This window comes from Odocoileus virginianus, chromosome 27, assembly GCF_023699985.2.
Source record: "Odocoileus virginianus isolate 20LAN1187 ecotype Illinois chromosome 27, Ovbor_1.2, whole genome shotgun sequence".
Classification (NCBI taxonomy): domain Eukaryota; kingdom Metazoa; phylum Chordata; class Mammalia; order Artiodactyla; family Cervidae; genus Odocoileus; species Odocoileus virginianus.
Window position 1 is genome coordinate 30,388,666 of NC_069700.1, and position 13,983 is coordinate 30,402,648.

Here is a 13,983-nt window from a genome sequence, read left to right on the forward strand (position 1 = left end):
TGTGTGTGTGGTATACATTTATATGTATGTGGGGGATAGTGTGTATGTAGTGTATGTGTGACGTGTATGTATGCGGGGGGTGTATATTTAGTGTGTGGGGTATGTGTGTATATGTATGTGGAGAGATGTGTGTGTGTATAGTGTGTGTATGAGAGAGATATAAATGTATGAATGTAGAGTGTATGTGTGTGGTATATATGTATATATATGTGGGGGATATGTACATATGTAGTTTGTGTGTGTATATGTGTATGGGGATGTATGTGTGTTTGCAGTGTGTGTGTATTTATGCATAGGGGGTGTATATATGTGGTATGTGTTTATTGTGTGTGTGGAGGAGGCAGGGGGAGGATGACTCTGTGGGTAGCTGATCTGAAATCTTGCAGATAAAAGGCTAAAAGGGTGAGGTGGGCCAGTTCATTGAGAGCCTTGAACCTGAGCATTTCCCTCACAGGCAGTTGAGCCACTGGACATTTTAGAGCAAGGAAGGAAGTCTTGGTCGAAGAGGCCTTTTAGGAAAAGAAAGCCCCAGGCAGGAGCACGTGTTCCTCAGCATTCACTACTTGACTGATGAGTAAATAGTCTGCACCACCCTGGGGACCCCCCTCGCCCACCCGCCCACCAAAGCCTGCACCCAGCCCCTGCACTGGGCGCCTCCTCTGGGCACACACACCTGCAGCCCCATCCGGGGGGGGGGGTGGTGCTCCTGCCGCCTCTAAGTAAACCTGCTCAGACGCTGCCCAGCGAGATCTGGGGCCGCCTGGGAGCCCCACACTGGCCACTCACCCTGCAGAAGCAGCCCCTGACGGCAGACAACGGTGGCTGCAATGCCCCGTGGGCCCTCGAATGACCACCAGGCAGGGCCCACTAACCTGACCTGAAGACCCGACAGAGAGAGCGCTGAATCCCAGCAGGGCCTCCAGGAGGGCCGGGAGGGGCCCTGACCCTGACGGCTCCTCCATGTTCCAGCTCCGAGTGCCCTGAGACGCTTCTGTCTCCCAAACAGAATCCCCGCAGGGACCTCTCGTGGCATCCCGGCTGTGCTCCACACACAGGTCGCTGCCGTTGCCACCTTCTGCCATTCGGTGGAAAACTGTTTAAGACTGAGTCTTGAAATACTCTTTTGGAATTCTGAGCCTGGGAACAACAAATCTGAGAGAAAACAAAAAGCCAGACCGTCATCAATTTATTCAGCAGATTTGACTGAGCACCTAGTATGATCCAGACCAGGAATTCCAGTATATGGAAAGGAATCCCTAATGGAGACAACTGCAGGGACCCTCCTGGATCAGGCAGCTCAGTGGTTTTCAGAATGGGCTCTGTGGGACCCCACAAGGGCGAGAGAACCCAGGGTACAAAGGGCAGCACCCCCAGGTTTTCACCTGGATCAACCAAAACAACTTCTATTTCTCTTCTTACCACTAAGCCTTTGTTTGGGGGGAAAAAAAAAGTTCTGTAGCTTTCAGTAACCTTCCTCCCTCTCAGTTGTGGAGGCTGGAAGCCTAGATCACAGTCAGGTTCTGATGAGGGCCCTCTCCTGGGTACAGACTGCTACCTTCTCATTGTGTCCTCACATAGTGGAAAGATCAAGCGAGATCACTGGTCTCTTAGAAAGGCACTAATCTCATTCATGAGGGCCCCACCCTCATGACCAAATTACCTCCCAAAGGCCCCACCAGCAGATATCATCAAGTTAGGGCTTCAATTTCAGCATGTGAATTTGGAGCCAGGGGCTGGGCGGGGGCGGGTAGGCAGGGGCACACATTCCATTGGTAGCAATCAAACACAGAAGACAGAATTCTAACCCCTCAACCTCATATGCTGGATTAAAATGTATCATGGCCATCTACTCCACCTGCCCTGGTGCTTGGCCAGTCTCAGCCCAGGAAAGGTCTCAGTGTTTGATAGGTCCTACGCTATTGCCAGTGTAGTGGAGCTGGGTGAGACCCTCCCACTTCCCCCAAAGAAACTGATGATGAGTTGGGGAAACCAGGGTTGTCTGTGCTCAGATACAAATGGTGGGTACTGTGTGTTCCAAATAACCAAGAAGCTCTAAGTGGTGCTTTGAAAATACTGGTGTTGGGCTTCCCCGGTGGCTCAGTGGTAAAGAATCCACCTGCCAATGCAGATGCTGGGTCCAGTGTGATGGACTTTAGGGATCCCAAGCTTCCTGCTAATGTCTCTCTGAAAAGGCACCAAGATTGAGGCATGTGGTCACCACTGGTCAGTGAGGCTAAAGTGACAGTGGGTAGAATTTCCAAGGGACTCAGGCCCGGAGAGAAACCCTGAGTTCAGAATTGTGGGCACTTCTGAAGAGTGAGGCAGCCTCTGTGGACTGGATACAGGAAGGAGCAGCCTCTGCACAGACCTGCCCCAGGCAGAGTGGGGGATGCCAGGACCCTCAGAAAGAGGGTCACTGTGCCGGGCTCTGGGTGGTGCAACCAGAGAACGCTGAGGAGAAAGTGGAGGTGCAGCTGGGGTCCCAGCAGGAAGGGCTGTGGAGAGACAGGAGGAGGAGAGAACTGCAGTTTCAGCAGAGGTGATCGTGGTCGGGAAGTGAGAGAGGAGACCAGACATGCCTTCCTGTGAACACAGTGCGCTTCTGGGGTCCCCCTTGTACTGCTCGCCAGTCCACACTGACCCTCTGTGCGGGCTGTATCCTCCTCCAGCAATGCAGTGAGGGGAGCAACATGGAAAGAGAGAGGCCCCCATCTCGGCAGCCTTTTTGTGGCAGAGAGGCCCAAAGTGGACGCAGAAGGGGTGACTCAGGCTGGAAGGGATGTGGCCAGCCTTCTATGAGCAGAGTCCATGCTTCAAAGAGGCGTATGGAAGGATCTTGATTGTACTGTTGACCATATGAAGGGAATGGCAACCACCCCAGTTTTCTGGCCTGGAGAATCCCATGGACAGAGGAGCCTGACAGGCACAGCCCTTGGGGTCACAAAGAGTCAGACATGACTGAGCAACTGACACTTTCACTTTCACTATGGCCATCTGTGCTCTCAGGAATCGCCCCATTCTCCCTTCAGGGAAGATGACGGCGGTGAGTGGGGGCCAGAGAAACGATCCGCCGCAGCCCTGGGTCTGCAGGGTATTCATCACACCCTTGAGTCTGAGCCAGCCGCGGGCAGCAACGGCGTTACACAAAATCAGCACCAAAACGGATGGCGGCACCGGGTGCCCGGCAGCCTGTGATCACTCCAGTTGGCGATTCACTTGAGCCATTAAACAGGAAAAGGTCTGATGGAGAAGCCAGAGTCTCTGCCTCTGAGCTGCTGACCGTCATGGTCATTGAGCCTACTGACATCATCCATCTTCGGGAGAACAGGCATGCTGACTTCCGAAAGGGGATGGGGCAGGGCTACCTGGGTTCTATGAGACAGTCTAGCCCAAGGAGGCCCAGAGTGGGTGTTTGGGAAACGGACCCTGAGTCAGATAGCTGAGGCCACCCGCCAGAATGCTTCCGTGACTCTGACGTCTTGTCTGCCACGGGAGAGCCACATAATTTACAGCCTCCTCCACACAGGGCCCTGGCCTTGCTCCCCAGAAGCCCACAGGGCCCTTTTTGGTTGTTCAGTTCAGTTCAGTTCAGTCATTCAGTTGTGTCCGACTCTTTGTGACCCCATGGACTGCAGCACGCCAGGCCTCCCTGTCCATCACCAGCTCCAGGAATTTACTCAAACTCATGTCCATGAAGTCAGTGATACCATCCAACCATCTTATCCTCTGTCGTCCCCTTCTCTTCCTGCTTCAATCTTTCCCAGCATCAGGGTCTTTTCAAATGAATCAGTTCTTCACATCAGGTGGCCAAAGTATTGGAGTGTCAGCTTCAATGTCAGTCCTTCCAATGAATATTCAGGATTTCCTTTAGGATGGACTGGTTGGATCTCCTTGCGGTCCAAGGGACTTTTGGTTGTACCTGGCTGGAAATGTCAGTCCTGCCTCCCTTGAGACTCCTAGCAGACAGTTAAGGAGACAAGCAGGCTGGCTCGGGGTGTTCTGGGGGCTGACCTCAGGCGCCAGGCTCCCGTGGGTAATGTGGATGAGACCGTTCTCACCCCCAGCGGGTGAGCTGCAATTGCCAAGTGGGATCAGGGCACAGTTGGTGGGTTCGGTTAGTAAAGGGCAGTCCACACAGGTCAGCACATGGGGGAGAGGCTGAGGGTTTCTCTCAGCCCCCAAGCCCCACATCAGAAAGGCATTTGCGCAAAAGAGTATCACCTGCAAATACCAAAGGCGAGTCAATACCGACTTCAGTGATCTGCCCTGTGGCAAGCCTTCACTGTACGGGTCACTTGCAGAGCAAGAAGCACCAGCTTTGAAGTCAGGCAGAGCAGGGTCCTGACTTTGGCTCTTTTTACCTGCAGTGTGATCCTGGAGAAGCTCACTTCCACTGTCAGAACTCAGTTTCCCTGTCTGTGATGGGAGCTGCTATAGAAGGGCCTCAGAGAGTCACATGTTCAGATTTTATCCTCCACCTGAGAGGGCCAAGTGCAGGCGACTCCAGCCCCACGGAGACCGTGACTTCTTGCTGCAAAGCCCTGAGCCCCTTCACCCTACAGTGGTTTCCAAAGATCTGGAAGGTGGGCGGGGGGTAAAGTGCCACTCAGGCCCCCGTAGAGCGTCTTACCTGAACCCCTGCAGGTCTGGCATCCTCGGTGACTCCCACATGAAGTACTTGCATTGAAATTGGATGTAGAGCCTTGAGCGGTTTCTTTTTTTTGTTGTTTAAGATTCTTTTCTAAGACTCTTTTGATGTGGACCATTTGTAAAGTCTTTATTGAATTTGTTACAATACTGTTTCTGCTTTATGCTTTTGGTTTTTTGGCCAAAAGGCATGTGGGGTCTTAGCTCCCTGACTAGGGATTGAACCCGCTCCCCCTGCATTGGAAGGCTAAATCTTAACCACTGGCCTGCCAGTGAAGTCCCTTGAGCCTTCTTAACAAAGAGTGAGCACTGAATCACGGGGCATCTGCCATCAAATCCTAACTCCATGTGTCGGGGTAGGGCCCAGTGGTCTCTTGCTTTTACAGGCTTCTTAGGTGATTCTCAGGTTCACCCCCAGTAAAGAGCCCGTGAACAAAAGAAGTGAGATTCACACATTTCAGACACGGACTGACTATAGGAGAGTTTTGGGGGGGTGGTGTGTGTAGGGTGCAGGGAGGTGATCTTTCCAGTGCCCCCAAAATCATGCCAGGTATAAGCAGACCCACAGGAGGCTGGCCTTCCCCACCAGCGCCCCTCTTTTCTTTATGCCCCAACACCTGACTCATCAGAGGTAGTAGGGTCACCCTGGGAATGTGCGGGCCCTGCTTGAAGTTCTGGTTACCCTTTGACTGCTCGGGGGCTTCCTCTGTATGTGACATTCAGACCCACAGGCGCTGGAATTAAGCCCTCCTTTTTCGCTTGTGTGTTGTTTGGGGGCCGGCTGCCCATAGTGTGACCTCCTGGGCCCCTCAGGGCTCTGACCTCCTGTGCTCCCATCCCAGCCAGGGGCCTGGCTTGAAAGGAGGTGACTGTCAGGCGACCAGAGGCCCTGTCGCTGGCCGCAGGCCCAGTGGGCACCGAGACCCACGAAGCCCAGCTGCCCTTTACTTGCTCCCCCTGCCTCTGTTCCTGCTCAGCCACTTTGTCTGGTTCCCACTGAGCTCCCAGCCCCTCTTTCTCTTGAGAGACCACTGATAAGCCAAGCCTCAGGAAGCAGCAGAAGTAGCCAGGGGCTGTCTCCTGGTGGGGTTACAATGCATTTCACTCGGCAAACATCACTTTGGCAGAGAGGCCCCTTTGGTTCCCATGGCAACGCGGATGGCTTGTGTCTTGGGGGTACGCTGTGCCCTCATTCTGGCTGCCTGAGTCCCGGAGTCCCAGCTTTCTTTCCCAGATCCTTTCACTACCCTGGCGCCACCTCACATTAACTATTCTGTTTGCAGCAGCTTTGTCTTAACCGGCAAATCAACTACTTGGCTTGGCCATCAAAGGAACAGATCACGCCATTCCCTCTCCTCAGCAGCCCCCAGCCTCTCAGCTCTCGCAAAGCCAACGTCCCCACCAGACCCTTGAGGTCCAGCACGATCTGGCCTCAGGTGGCTCAGCTGGTGAAGAATCCACCTGCAATGCGGGAGACCTAGGTTCAACCCCTGGGTTGGGAAGATCCCCCTGGAGAAGGGAGAGACTACCCACTCCAGTATTCTGGCCTGGAGAATTCCAGGGACTGTATAGTCCATGGGGTCAAAAAGAGTCAGACGCAACCTAGTGACTTTCACTTTCACACTTTCACTTCCCCCAGAGCAGGGTCTTCACTGCGTCTCTCAGAGTTCCTTGGTCTGGGTCAAAAAGTGTTAAAATGAAGAAGAGTCACAGCTTTTTTTTTTTTTTTTTTAACAGACTCAGAGATACATGCGCCCATTGCAGATACTGTTAGGACAGGAAATATTCACATTTCGAGTCCCATAGTTATCAGCATGGCATTATGGTACTTCCTGACTTTTCCCATGGACAAGGGCCCATGAACACTGTGGGCACCGAGGGTGCTCTGGAGTCTGGACAAAGAGCAGAGGGAGCAGCAGTCCCTGCCCTCGGGGACTTGCGCTGCCTGGGTCTAGGGAAGCCACGGGTGACTAGGATGGGCAGTCTGGATCATTAGGCCCACTAAGATGCACCAGCTTGGGGGCCAGCACAGACTTCCTCTGGGAAGTCTATGGTGTCTATGGAGTGAGACGCTTGCTCAGCCAGTTTACAAGTGACAGGTGACCCTTGACACAAGGGAGAGAGAAACAGGTGCCCGGCAGGTAAAGAACAGAATCCCAATCCGCTTAGCATATTTGTCAGTGAGTTAGATAGCAACATAAAAAGCAACTAAAAGGGAAAGAATAGCGGCATGCCAGAATGAGGACCCCTCAGCAGGTTAAACCCCCGATGAATGGGAAGTGTTGCATCTGGGATCCAAAGGACAGTCACTGTGAAATAGAATGCATTTTGACAACCACTCATAAAAATAGAAACATATGTCAACTGACTACAAGACTAATAGAGGACAGTGACAAACTGACATAGCCATGACAATGTCCACACTGCTGAAATACAAACGCAGTGCTGGATGTTGCCTGGTGTAAGCCTTTAGCTCTTTAGAACCAGGGAAACTGGGTTCACACCCCAGCTCTACCACTTGTTAACTGTGTGACTTGGAATTAGTTACTGATCTCTCTGAGCCTCAGACTCTTAATTTAAACGAACTGGTAATGCCTCTCCTGCTGGGTTATTTTGAGAATTAGCAATAAGGTGAATAGAGCACCTAGCCCAGTGCTTCGTAGGACTTGGCAGGATCTGGAATATAGGAGATGCTCAATAATGGTCATTGCTAGTAATTCACCTTTTATAGAAATATTGAACATGGATTTTTCAAAGCTAGGAGAACTGTCCTCCACCCTGCCCCTCCTGGGCCTGTCTGGAATATGATGTCCAGATGCAGACTCCGTACTTACGATCAGTTAGAAGGTCACCATGTCACTGAGCCTAAGATGAGGGAATTGGGCGGAGTCAGCCTGAGAATAAAGCTCCAGACAGATGTGACAGCTTGTTGTGGTGGTGGTTGTTAAAATATTTAAAGAATCGTCAGATTAAGAAGGAGGACATACTGTGCTGCTCCAAAGGTCCAAAGTAGAGGTGAAAAGAAGTTAGTGGGGCAGGTCTCAGCTCCAGCTAAGAGGAAACAGAGAGGAAAAAAAAAGGGGGGGGGGGGAACAGAGCTGCCCTTAATGATGTGCTCTCATGCAAAGCAATGAGCCCAGCGCCTGGCAATACCATGGCAGAAAGCACTTGACCATCCTCAAAATCATCATCGAAGCAATTTCTGATTTCAGAGCCCTTGCGACTAAACAAACCTGGATTTATATCCAAGCTCCTCTAGTTAGCTGTGTGGCCTTGGGCAGGTTGACCTCTTTGAACCTCCATGCCCTTCTCTGTAAAATGGGAGCAATTGTCTGATCATGTCCATTAAGTGCCCGACCCATGGTAGAGTCTCCCCTCCAAGGAGCAGAAAGTGGGGCTGCATGACTTCTAAGATGCCTTCTGAGTAAGACATGCCGTACAACCACCGAAAGCCTCCTGAGAGGATAGACAGACCCCAACCACTGGGCTGTGGGCTCCAGACAAGCCCAGTAGCACCCGGAGCTGGCAAGCTGGCAACCAGCAGCAGCGGCTGGCATGTCGGGGTCGCAGCCCTCATCTAGGGCTTGCGAGGGTCCTGTCATGCTGCCCCCAGGACAGGGCATCTGAGCGTGGGTCTCAGCTCCAGGTGCACGTTGGGTTAATCAGGCTTAGAAGCAGTGCTTTGGGGGGAAGGCAAAAGTGGGGCACGTGGTTTGAGGCTGGAGAATTCGGCACCTTAGGTGGTGTGAGGTAAGATGTGAGCTATTTTAGTGATGCTTTCTTGGTTTATGATGGGCTCTGTATCAAAAGAAGGGGGAATGCTCTTTTGCATCTTCGCTGATGACTCAAGAAGGAATGAGGGAACCCTACAGGGAAAGGACTGATAGTGACATAAGGAATAAGGAAGACTGTGGGTTTACATCCAAAGCATAATCACGGAAGCCTCCTCGTGGCCTTTCGGCCAAGCAGAGGCTGCCACCCAGAGGAGACGGGTGAAGCAAGCTCCCGTCCAGAGACCCTACAGGGACTCGCAGGGTCTCCTCTCACCTTGGGAGGCACGATGACTCTGACATCTGCTCTAAACATCACACTTTCCCTTTCATCCTCCCTGGAGTGAGCTCTCAGCATCTCCCTTCTCCAGGTATCTCAGAAAACATCCCCGTGCCCTCAGTGCCAGACCAGCTGGAAGAGAAGCTGCGATCACAGCTGGAGGAAGAGAAGAGAAGGTACCTATTCCTTTCGCCTCACACATCCTGATCCCTGCCTCCCAAACACCACCACCACCCCTGCCCCTAGAGGACCCTGGGGACCACCTGGAGCTTTGGGGCAGGGCAGGGGGGGCCACCACCCCCCACCCCGCCGACCCAGGCCTGCAGGTCCTCTGAGAAGAGGGTCCTAAATCAGCTGGAGCAGGCGCCACCTTTAAGCAGGCAGTCGTGAGGTGCAGGAAGCCAGCCGAGGAAGGACGAGGCTGGAGTGGGGACTAGAAAGTGCAGCCAGGCTCCAGAGCCAGGATCCCTGACTCTGCCATCTGCAGCCTCTGCAGCCTGGGGTCCGGGCTGCCGCCCCGGAAGCAGCAAGTCTTGTCTGCTGCTGCCCTCTAGCGGAGCCCGGGAGTATGCCCACAGAGGGCCTCCACCTCGCTCCTCTCCAGAAGCTGGCTACCTGCAGGGTGACGGAGAACATCAGATCCTCCTGCAGCCACTGAGGGCCCCAGAATGATGTAACCTGCAGAGCAAGGAGCCTCAAGTGTAAACAGGCCTGTGGTCATTACTAATACAAGCATCTCGGTTCATTTCTTCATTTAGGCGTTCAGCAGAGAGGTTGGCTATCTCCTCTGCCCTGGAGAGATTTGCTTGTGGGAAACCAAACAAGAAACTTTCCTTGCTCGCAGGTGGCAATGATGTCACTGCCACCCAAGCCACCCACCCCTGAGCTGGCTAGGCATGTGCCCCAAGTGAACCGTCACCCTGCCCTCATCCCCAGATGGCCTGGGTTCAAACCCGGCTTCCTGTGATTGTTAGCTCGGTGCTAAGGACCACGTTCCTTAACCTCTCCATGTTTCAGGTTCCAGACCCGTGAAGGGGAGATGGTTATAATAGCACCTTCCTCCTAGGGTGGTGAAGGGGACTGAATGAGTCTGTAGACAGCAGGTGGCTAGAGCAACGCCTGCCCCTCAGTGCCCAGTAATGACAGCCAGCCTTCTAGGGGAGCTCACGGCCCACTGGACAGAAATGCCCGGCTCTGGGCTCACACACCAGCGCCGTGCTCTGGCCTTGGGCACCACGGCCGTTCTGCCGGGCTTCTGAGGCTCACCCTGGTCTCTCGAACCCTTCCTCCCCCCCTTCTCTGATTCCACTGCAGATACAAAACGATGTTCGCGCGCCTGAAGGCCCTGAAGGTGGAGATAGAGCATCTGCAGCTGCTCATGGACAAAGCCAAGGTGAAGCTGCAGAAAGAGTTTGAAACCTGGTGGGCCGAGGAAGCAACCAGCCTGCAGGTACTGGCCGCTGTGCCCCTCGCTGCCCCGGAATCCGCCCTCCTCTTGCGGTCTAGGGACTGGCAGGCAGCCAGGGAGGGGCCAGACATGCAGCCCTCCCCTGGGGGCGGGGGATGATGCAGAGGGAAAAGAATGGGGGTCCTCGACCCACACCGAACTCACTCTCGGCCCCTGCCTCCTGAAGTGAGTGCTCAATAGTAACAAGGAATGTGAGTGGTCCGGGGCTCACTGTTCAACCCTTGCTAATGCCTGACCCATGGAAAGATGGGGGTGGGGCTTCACTCCCTAAGCCAAGGGATTTGCCACCATTACTTCCTGTGATGGAGTGACAACACTTGATTGTTCTTTATTACAGTTATACATATATATTTTTTATATATGTTATAAATATATACACAAGGTAAAATTACCATAATCCCACCACTTAAGGATAATCGATATAACATGTTGGATTATATTATTTTATATTTTTATGCATGTACATCCACATGCTTTTATAAAAGTAGAATCATATTAGTCTTTTTTTAAGAAAGAAATCTTCCTTCTTTTTAAATATGAATGTATTTATTTGTCTGCGCCAGGTCCTAGTTGCGACCTGAGGGATCTTGGTTGCTGCGCACAGACTCTCTAGTTGCGATGCAGAGGTTCAGTAGCTGTAGGGCGTGGGCTTTGTTTCCCCCTGGCATGTGGGATCTTAGTTCCCCAGCCAGGGATCGAACCTGTGTCCCCGGCACTGCAAGGCAGATTCTTAACCACTGGACCACCAGGGAAGTGCCCATATTAGTCTTTTAAGTATTACAAATGCCTTTGTTTTTACCTAGTTGTCCAGCCTGCCACCTCTTCCATGTTATTATTCCATGACATCATTCCAAGGCCCTCACTATTCAAGCGTATGGATCTATTTTAATATATTTAATCTCCTATTGTTTAATGTTTAGGTTGTTTGGGGACTGGTTCCCTGGAAACGTATCTGAAGAAACGTTTTTGCACATTTCCTAGACAAATTCCTAGAAGTACTCTACAATATCATAAAGGCTAAAATAACCTATTAAGAAATGTTAGTTACAAACCCCAAGTTCCAACCACCCTCATGTGACCTCCCCTCAGCTGTGTGCAACAAAGGAGATGACATACACATAATCCTACCACTCGTGGGGCTGGCAGAACCCTTCAAGGTCATCTCACAGGCTGCTCACTTCATTTTAAGGATGAGGAAGCTAAGAGCACGGAAGATATTTTCCCAAAGACCCAAAGCCATAACCCGTACGTTACTGCCGCCTGTGACCAGACAATGGAGAAGCCTATTTGGATAAAATTAAATACATACAATGACAAATAAAAAAACCAGTTAGACAGAAGTACAGTTATCATAATATTTTAGCAGCAAAGTTATGGTATAATAATATGTATACTGTTTTACAAATGCACGAATTAATAAGATCTGGGGGAATGCTCAATACTTACCAAAATTTCAAAGTAGTAATGAACACAAATATTTCAAGATTTCTGCTGTACAGATTACCCACTGTAACATGATCTGAAAATAACTGTAATCTCTACTGGTTACGGAGTCACTGGGGCCATCCATCCTACTGTGGTTTGTTGTCTACATGTAATCACTGAAAAAAATGTTAAATTTCAGGTAGAAGTTAGGAAGGATAAAGATGTCCCTGGTTCCCGGTCACACTCACAGCACCCCTTGGGTTCTGTCTGTCCTCCAGTAAGGAAGCCTCCCTCATGAGGTCATCAGTGGCTGAGGCCGTTAGCCCCTGCTGGTGCCCACGGGCATCTGGCCGCGGGACAGTTGCGTAAGTCATCCCGTGTGACCCAGGAAGAGTCCCGTCGAGGCTGGAGGTGTCAGACCGTTTATTGCTCACGTCAACAGTGAAAGCCAGGGTAGCCAAGGTGTCACTGCGTGGGCCTTCCACCCTGAAGGATGTCCCGGAAGCAGAAGGGACCAGGAGACCACAGCAGGGGCGATGGGTCACGTGTAGCTGGGGGGTCAGCTCCATGCAGCCACGCCGCCATTTCATAGCCTGAGCAGGAAGCCTGAGTGGGACGGGCAGAAAGCCATAAGCCTCATCGGAAGGCAGGAGGTGATGAGAAGCTGCCCCTTGACAGCGTCCGAGGGAGATGGTGAGGCAGGGGGAAGTGGCCTGGCAGCAGCTGCTCACCAGCCTCCCACGCCCTCCTGTTCTGGGAGAATCGGGGGGGCGTTCTGCTAAGACTCGGGTCAGCTGAGGTTTAATTGCTGCCCCGGAGACCTGTGTGGAGACGCACTAGGTCTCTAGGACTCCAGCCCGGCTGCCCCCACATACCGTGCTGAGTGCGTCACCCCTGACTCTGCCAGCATCTCTTTGGGATGAGGGAAGGCAAAGCCGAAAGGACTTCTGGAGAACTGTCAGATCACACTGTACATTATCTTTTCTTAACCTCAGAAAGTGATACAGACTCTGTGCTCTAGAGCCCGGAAGCCGCAGCTCTTGAAGCCCTTGTGCCCTAGCTAGAGCCTTGCTCCACAAAAGAAGCCACCGCAGTGAGCAGCCTGTGCCCCGCAGCCAGAGAAAAAGCCTGCAAAGAAGACCCAGCACAACCAGAAATAAATAAATAAATGATTTTTAAAATTGTATTTAAAAAAAAATAATGCAGGCTCAATTTAGAGAACTCAGAAAACAGAGAAAAGCACACAGAATGAATCAAACATCACCCCTTAGCCTGCTGTCCAGAGAGGTTTCCACACCCATCAGCATGTTCCACGGCTATATCTAGATCTATTTTTTTCCCCCATACATGTTGTACATTCCAACTTTTATATCTAGTTCTTTCCTCTTGAGAAATACATCACAGACAGTTTCCCGTGTCGTTAGATTCATGCTTACACTGTGAAACTTTCTCCTGGACCAGCAGGTAAACTCGCCAGCAGTGACTGCATCGAATCACATGAAGCCCTTTCCCCAGATGTCAGAAGCCCAGCATGAAAGGTCCCAGCCCCTCTCTAACAAGAGGTAAGGGGAGAACCCTGCAACGGGTTGGGGTACTCTACCTCTCTCGCGCAACCCAGTCGATGCCCTAAAAGTCTCTCTGTAGGCTGTGTGATCCAGGAAAACAAGTGACTTGTACTGTTAAATTAGTTGAACATACTCAAGCCAGTGGCTCTCACTAAGGCTTGCGGGAGGACCTCCCCACTCCCAGCCCTGTCCCTCTGGCTCTGACAGCCAGGGGACCTGCTGCCGCAGTGACAAGAAGAGCAACTTAGCCAGACCGTGGATGCGGTCCCACCCTGGGGTAGGAAGAGATGATTGGCAGAGGGGAGAAGGAAGGGTGACCTCAGGGGGGATGTTGGTGCAAGGCAGTGGGTAGTCGGCCTGCCAGGACCCAGGGAGCTCAGGAGGGGGTGCAGAGCAGCTGGTGGAGCCAACAACACCTGCCTCGTGCAGCCTCCAACCCTCAGACAGGCGGCTAGCATCGTGGCCAGGCCAGCAGGAGCAGGGCCTCGACCTCCGCCACCAGCGCCCGATCCTTGACTGGGTCTGAACAGGAGCCAAGCTCTCATGCTGGAATGTGAAATAGAGCTTTTTAAAGGGGGTAGGGATGGGGTTGCCAGACAGTGTCCTCTATGTGAGGCTGTGATGAGAACAGCACTTTGCCTCCTGGTCTTCTTTTCAAAAACCCATAATGCCCATTGAATCATGAGGAAAAGGTCAGACAAGTCCCAGTTGAGGGGCGTTCAACAAAATACCTGCCCAAGGGCATCAAAGGCAAGAAAATTCTGAGAAACCGTCAGAGACAAGAGGAGCCCAAGGAGATGTGATGGCCAAGTGGAATGTGCTGTCCTG

At 52.1% G+C, this 13,983-nt stretch overlaps 1 protein-coding gene across 3 annotated transcripts in view; it reads left to right on the forward strand.

The window, feature by feature from the left end:
- Nucleotides 1–13,983, forward strand: part of KIF6 (kinesin family member 6) — a 388,869-nt gene that overhangs the window by 358,309 nt on the left and 16,577 nt on the right. For 2 of the 3 annotated variants that reach the window (XM_070456501.1, XM_070456504.1), the window contains exons 17-19: nucleotides 8,789–8,873; nucleotides 10,012–10,147; nucleotides 13,052–13,152. In XM_070456501.1, the coding sequence (XP_070312602.1) occupies nucleotides 8,789–8,873; nucleotides 10,012–10,147; nucleotides 13,052–13,152 (322 nt within the window). The remainder of the gene's footprint in view (nucleotides 1–8,788; nucleotides 8,874–10,011; nucleotides 10,148–13,051; nucleotides 13,153–13,983) is intronic. The other variant, XM_070456503.1, reaches the window with a different exon arrangement.